Source organism: Lipotes vexillifer, unplaced genomic scaffold (assembly GCF_000442215.2).
Source record: "Lipotes vexillifer unplaced genomic scaffold, Lipotes_vexillifer_v1.1 scaffold251, whole genome shotgun sequence".
Taxonomy (NCBI): Eukaryota; Metazoa; Chordata; class Mammalia; order Artiodactyla; family Lipotidae; genus Lipotes; species Lipotes vexillifer.
The window spans coordinates 2,495,159-2,502,328 of NW_006770868.1; the positions used below are offsets into that span (position 1 = coordinate 2,495,159).

Consider the following 7,170-nt stretch of genomic DNA (forward strand, 5'->3'; position numbering starts at 1 on the left):
GCTTCTTTCCTCTCCTTCTCCGGAAAATCCCTGTCCTGGGAGACCAAGGAGGGCCTGAGGGGGCTGCATCAGGGCTTCACGGTGTCTGTCTCAGAAGTCCTGGCCCCTCTCACCACGTGGAAAAAGTGAAAACCTGTGGTTTTCCTCCCAGGACTGAGGCCAGTGGGGCTGGGCTCCTGGAGCATTAAAAAGTGGCTGGTGGGGCTTCCCTGGTGGCGCGGTGGTTGAGAGTCCGCCTGCCGATGCAGGGGACACGGGGTCGTGCCCCGGTGCGGGAAGATCCCACATGCCGCGGAGCAGCTGGGCCCGTGAGCCATGGCCACTGAGCCTGCGCGTCCGGAGCCTGTGCTCCACAACGGGAGAGGCCACAACAGTGAGAGGCCCGAAGGAAGAGTTCCACAATCCCAGAAGTTTCCCTCATATCATTTTGCAGTCAATACCCCTCTGTTTGTCAACTGGACTTCTATCATCATAGCTTAGTCTTTCGTGTTCTAGAATGTCATATGTAATCATATGGTATGCACTATTTTGTGTGACTTCTTTCTCTCCATATAATGTTTCTGAGGTTCATCCATGTTGTTAAGCCTATCAGTAGTTAATAGAGTTGTACTGCTGGGTAGTATTCCTTATGTGAATGGACCACAATTTGTTTACTCATTCACTTGCTGACAGACATGTGGAATGATTCCAGATCTGGTTATTATAAATAAATACATAGCAGTGAAATTGCTAAGTCATAAGATAGGTTTTTGTTTAACTTTATAAGAAACTTCCAAATTATTTTCCAAAGTGATGCACAATTTGAGAGTTCCAGTTCATGTTAGTTTTAATTTGTATTTCCTTCATTGACTAATGATGTTGAGCAACTGTTCATGGGCCATTGTATGTATATGTGTCTCTATATCCGTGTGTGTGTGTGTGTGTGTGTGTGTGTGTGTGTTTTGAGTGTGTGTGTGCAGACTCCCAGGGTGCTCCGCGCCGGCCCCTCACTCTCCAGTCCAGCACCTGGGCCGGCAGTACCTGGCAGTGCCCTGACCTGGCTGTGGTTGCTCCCTTGGCTCTGGGCCTTTGCGGGGACCGTGCCCTCTGCCTGAACCCCTTTCCCCTGCTTATCCTGCAGGTCTCAGCTCAGACCTGCCTCCTCCAGGGAGCCCACCCTGACTCCATCTCCAGGGGCAGGAACCTCCTTTCCTGATCGGTGCCCCCATCTCGCCTCATTGGCCACCCCTCACTCTGCTCTGCTCGCCAGCCTCTGGGCAGCGCCTCCACACTCTGCCTCCTTCACGCCGCAGGAGGTTGGCTCTTCCGTGTGCCTCAGGCCCCTCCCTCTGCTCCTCCCACGCTGGCTCCTTCTCATCCTTCACCGAGAGCCCCTCCCCACCCCCTCCCTCTTTGTCCCTCCCTCTGAGCCCCAGGCGACCTATGACTCGTCCACTCGTTTCTCTGTCTGTCTGTCTCCCTCATTAGAGTGCTGGCTCCATGGGGGTGTGAGGGTTTTGTCTCTTTTCTTCTCTGCTGATGCTGTGGCCCAGAGAGGTCCCTGACACATGGTAGGAAAATCAGGTGCTCCTCAGGTGTACAAATGAAGAAAACGTGTAGGCAGCCCTGGGAGGGTTCGGCCGGGAGTATCCAAAGACAACCCCCTGACCAGCTGTTTGCCGCCCCCAGAGCCGGCTACCTGACTCTGTACGGTGTCGAGGCACCGCCGCACACCCAGGAGAGCCAGGCCCAGGACCGCGTCCACTCAGCCGACGTCTTCCACACCTTCCGCCAGCTTGACCTGCTGCTCCCCAAACTGGCACGTGGCTCCCTGTCAGTGGGTAAGCGCCATGGGGGCCCTGGTGGGTGGTGGGGCTAATGGAGGGACCCAGAGAGGGAGGATCATAGACAACATAGGAGGAAAGACATTCTAATGCGCTTAAAGATAGTGAGATCCCCGTCACTGGGGTATGCAAGAGCAGAGTGGTGGGGAGGCAGGGCTTGGACTAGAGCTGGGGTTCCTGGTGGAAATTCTGATACAGCACATCTAGAGTGGGGCCTGGGGACCTTGAGTGTGTGTGTGTGTGTGTGTGTGTGTGTGTGTGTGTGTGTGCGCTCCTTTTCTAGTTTTATGATTTAATTTGCTCTAGAATTTTTTACAAGTAGTTTATGCTGATTATAAGAAATTCAAGCCATATAGAATAATTTAAAGGGAACAATAAAAGAATTCTCCAACTTCTCCCCATCCCAGCCCACCACTCCCCCTCCCCTCCACAGAGGTGACCATTATTACGAACTTGGAGTATATCCTGCAGAATTTTCTCTAAACACACACACACACACATACACACAGAGTTGTGTGTCATTTTTTTTCTGTTTTTAAGGTTTTTAATTTCTCTTTTTTACTGAGGTATAATTTATGTACAGGAAAGCACACATGTCCTAAATGCACAGCTTAGAGGTAAATCTAAACTTTTTATGCCCTTTCCCAGTCAGTATCCACCCCCCGCCCCAGAGTTAGCCACTGTATAGATTTCTTTCACCTCAGCTTAGTTTTACCTGTTCTTACACTTCCTTTAAAACGAATCATACAACATGTGCCCTTTCATGTCTGATTTCTTTCACTCAGCTTCATGTGTAAGATTCGTGCAGGTTGAATGTATCTATAGTTTGTTCTTTTTCGTTGCTGTGAAGTATTTCATTACTGTGATAACCACAATTTGTCATCCATTCCTGGTTGATGGACATCTTGGTGGGTTCTGGTTTCTGGTCTGGTTAGCTTGTTACGAACATTCTTGAGCATGTCCTTCTGAGCACACATGCTTTCGTTTCTCTTAGTTATCAGCCCTGTGCTTTTATAACATCGACCTAGCACACTGGAGAGGCATTGTTCCGCTACTTAGCATTTTCACTGAACTCCACATCTAGAACTTTCCACATCGGTTTGTAAAAACCCACGTCATTCATTTCTGTGGACTCAATATTGGTAAAGAGCTTCCCGCTGGATTCAGAGTGCCAGGGCCACAGGAACCACTGGACTGCATTCTTCCCTGGCCACTGTGTCTCAGACTTCCCCAGTGAGAAGAATCCTCTGGGGTCCTTGTTAATAAGACAAGTCACCCAGCCCCATCGTGGTCCATTTGAATCTGAATCTCCAGTGAGGCTGGGACACTGCATGTATGACAGATGCTGCAGGGAGGTTGAGAAATACTGTGTGTCCTGGTCTCAAGTACTTGCAACAAGACCTGAATTCAGATCCCTACTGTGCTGCTTCCTTGCTGGTGATTTGGGGCAAGTTACTTAACTTCTTTTTTTTTTAATTAATTAATTTTAAAATTTTGGGCTGCGTTGGGTCTTTGTTACTGCGCACAGGCTTTCTCTAGTTGCAACAAGTGGGGGCTACTCTTCGCTGGGGTGCACGGGCTTCTCACTGCGGTGGCTTCTCTTGTTGCAGAGCACAGGCTCTAGGTGTACGGGCTTCAGTAATTGTGGCACGTGGGCTTAGTAGTTGTCGCTTGTGGGCTGCAGAACGCAGGCTCAGTAGTTGTGGCACATGGGCTTAGTTGCTCCGTGGCATGTGGGGTCTTCCCGGACCAGGGCTTGAACCCGTGTCCCCTGCATTGGCAGGCGGATTCTTAACTACTGTGCCACAGTTGTTAAGAATAGGGAAGTTAAGAGTAGGGAAGTCCCTACTTAACTTCTTTATGCCCTAGGTCTTTTCTCCCAAGGAGCAGTTGAAGGCAGTGGTCGAGACAGACTCTGGGCTCAGGTGGCTTGAGGTGGTTTACTGGCTCTTATGTAATCTCTGTGTGCCTCAGTGATCCCATCTGTAAAATGGGAAGAACAGTAGGATCTTCCTAGAAGGTGGCTGTTAGGATTGGCTGAGGTAATAAAGAAAAAACACTACTTGTTGAGCATTTTCTTTGGTGCCAGATACCAGGTTAAACAGTGTCTCATTCAGCGCTCACAAGAGCTCATGACCCCATTTCATTTATTTACATATTTTAAAAAATCAAACTTTAACACATTAGATTGTTTAAATTAAAAAAGAGGGCTTCCCTGGTGGCGCAGTGGTTGAGAGTCCGCCTGCCGATGCAGGGGACACGGGTTCATGCCCCGGTCTGGGAAGATCCCACATGCCGCGGAGCGGCTGGGCCCGTGAGCCATGGCCGCTGAGCCTGCGCGTCTGGAGCCTGTGCTCCACAACGGAAGAGGCCACAACAGTGAGAGGCCCGCGTACCGCAAAAAAAAAAAAAAAAAAAAAAAAAAAAAAAAAGAAACATATTCTTGTGGTAGGTGTAGACAGTAAAAAGTAATAATGCTCAGTCTTCCAAGCTCAGCTTCCTATGGAAACCAATGTTAACATGCTGATGTATCCCTTCACAGTGTTTTGTAGGGATACTCTGTTTTGAAAATGGAGACAAATATATGTATCTAAAGTGTCACTGTGTGTATTTATAGAAAGGGATTATATCTATTAACTGCAACTTATTTTTTTAACCTAATGATATACAGTCTCCCTTGTCAATACAAACATCTTCTAGAGGCATTAACCAATGCACTTATATGAGAGAAATCAATTACCAATATAAGAATGAGTAAAGAAGAAATAAAAGTATCCCTATTTGCAAATAATCTGATGCTATACCCAGAAAACCCCAGAAAATCTATGATAAAACTAACTCAAGCAGAAATGAATATAGCAAAGTAGCGGGATGTATAACTCAACATTAAAAATCCAGACATCTTTCTGGCTCTTGCAGGTCAATATTTAGGCAGCCATCCCCCTCCAATGGATATTTATAATTGTTTCCTTTTTCATGTGTGTTGCTGTTATAGTATTTCCTTGTACTTGTATCTCTTCTACCATCTGGTGATTTTATTTCTCTCTAACAGTTTCCTGGAAGTGGGTTTGCTGGGTCAAAGGGCATGCACATTAAAATTTTTTTCTTTATTTTTTATTGCGGTACGCGGGCCTCTCACTGTTGTGGCCTCTCCCGTCACGGAGCACAGGCTCCGGACATGCAGGCTCAGCGACCATGGCTCATGGGCCCAGCCGCTCCGCGGCACGTAGGATCTTCCCGGACCGGGGCACGAACCCGTGTGCCCTGCATTGGCAGGCAGACTCTCAACCACTGCGCCACCAGGGAAGCCCTAAAATTTTTATTAGCTGTTGCCACATCACTTCCAAAACCATGGAGCAATTCATACGCCTCCCCAAAGGAAAGGAGTCTGCTCATTCCCCACCAGATTTTTTCAGTCTTTCCATTTGTTTGCCAACCTAATGGACAGAGGTGGGTAACTTGTTTTAATTTGCATTTTCCCACCACCTCGTCAACGTGCAGTTATCGGTGTTTAAATCCTTGCCAATCTGATGGGCAAAAAAGGGCATCTGGCTTTATGGGCATTTCCCTGACTACTGTGATGAAACATCTTTTAGTGTTACCAGCCATTTGCTTTTCCTCTTTGTGAGTTGCCTGTTCATGACTCTTAATGTCTTTTTAGAGACAACTCCTTATCTTATTGAATCCTGCCATCAGTGCTGGAAAGTTGGTATTATTAAATCCATTTTGCAGGTAAAGAAACTGAGGCTCAGAAAGGTGAAGTCACTTGTCATAGACACACAGCTGGTAGGTGGCAGAGCCAGCAAAATGGAAACTTGGTCTGTCTGCTTGCAAAATCTAGTGCATAAAGCACTGACACGTGCCTGCATGGATTGCTTCTCCAGGAAAGAGTAGTTTCTCTGTTGCTGTTTCCTCCATACAGATGCTGCAGGGGAGTCTGTGTAGATGCAGAAGGGAGGGAACTCTCCTTGTTTTTCTGGGAGCAGCTCTGGGCTGGGGATGGGAAGGCTGCACTTCCCAGTGTGGGCAGCAGGTGGCGATGTTGGGGAAGGTTTCTCAGCTAGGGACTGGAGGCTGAGGTGCAGAACGGCCCTCAGACCTGGTTGTGGGCATGTGAGGCTATGCAGCTTCTTTCGAAGAGTGATTTGGTAGAACCTATCAACATATAAAGTACACATTCCTTTGATCCTGTACTTCCGCTTCTTGGAATTACCCCACAGAAATGCTTGCATGTGTCTACGAATCCACAGATATTCATTAGCATGTCACTTGTTTTAGCAAACCCTACAAACAACCTAAATGTCCCCCGTAGTAGCTGATGAAATAAATTATGCTTTCACACAAAGAAAAGCTATGCAACTATAGAAAGTAATGGGATATACTGCTATAGGATGAAATCTACTGTTATGAAAAAGGTGCAGAACAGAGGGTATGGGGTGTGTGTGTGTTTGTGTTTAAATGTGGGAACATTTATAGATTTTTGCCTCTGGGAAAGCTGAGATGGGATGGAGAGAATCTTACACCCATTTGAACTCTTAGAGTTTCTTTCTTTCGTTTTCTTTTATTATTATTGTTGTTGTTATTTACCATTTGCATGCATTATTCCTCCTCTGCTTTTAGAAATATAAACATTTTAAAAGAAAATTGACCCTTTTGGAGACCCTTAGACCACTGAGTCTGGTGCTTCTCATACAGGAGGGAGTTGGGGGGCAGTAGGGAGTTAAATAGAGCTCCAAGCTAAGCATACTGCTTCTTTCTAGAATAATCATTTCACTGGATTATTATTATTTATTTAAATATTGTTTGGGGGAAAAAAAGCATTCTTATATTAAAGAACCACAGGGTCTAATGCAAAAATCAAATGCATTTTAAAGGTAAAACACAAGGCTTTTAAAAAAAAACATGTCTCCGCTGAGGGCCTCTCTGAACTGTACCCTCAGGTCTCCAGTGGTCACAGGTATTTCCATGCCTAGGCCTCTTGCTTTACAAATGGAGAGACTGAGGCCCAGAGATGGACAGGGCCTCAGCCAAGCCCACACAGCATGGGAGGTCTGACAACAAACCTGTTTCTCCTGCTTCTCACCAAGTTACCAGTCACGTGAGCCGGCCAGTTCTGATTCACAGCGTTGAGTCATTACACTGGGGCTGATGAATAATACCTTATAAAAATGGCAGGATGGGCTTCCCTGGTGGCGCAGTGGTTGAGAGTCCGCCTGCCGATGCAGGGGACATGGGTTCATGCCCCGGTCCGGGAAGATCCCACATGCTGCGGAGCAGCTGGGCCCATGAGCCATGGCCTCTGAGCCTGCGCATCCGGAGCCTGTGCTCCGCAGTGGGAGAGGCCACA

The 7,170-nt window shown here is 47.3% G+C and overlaps 1 protein-coding gene across 1 annotated transcript in view; it reads left to right on the top strand.

Moving 5' to 3' along the window:
• The window catches only part of PTGIS (prostaglandin I2 synthase), a 35,381-nt gene that overhangs the window by 9,923 nt on the left and 18,288 nt on the right, over nucleotides 1-7,170 (top strand). Inside the window, exon 5 of the mRNA XM_007446402.1 lies at nucleotides 1,669-1,820. Coding sequence (XP_007446464.1) covers nucleotides 1,669-1,820 — 152 coding nt within the window. The remainder of the gene's footprint in view (nucleotides 1-1,668; nucleotides 1,821-7,170) is intronic.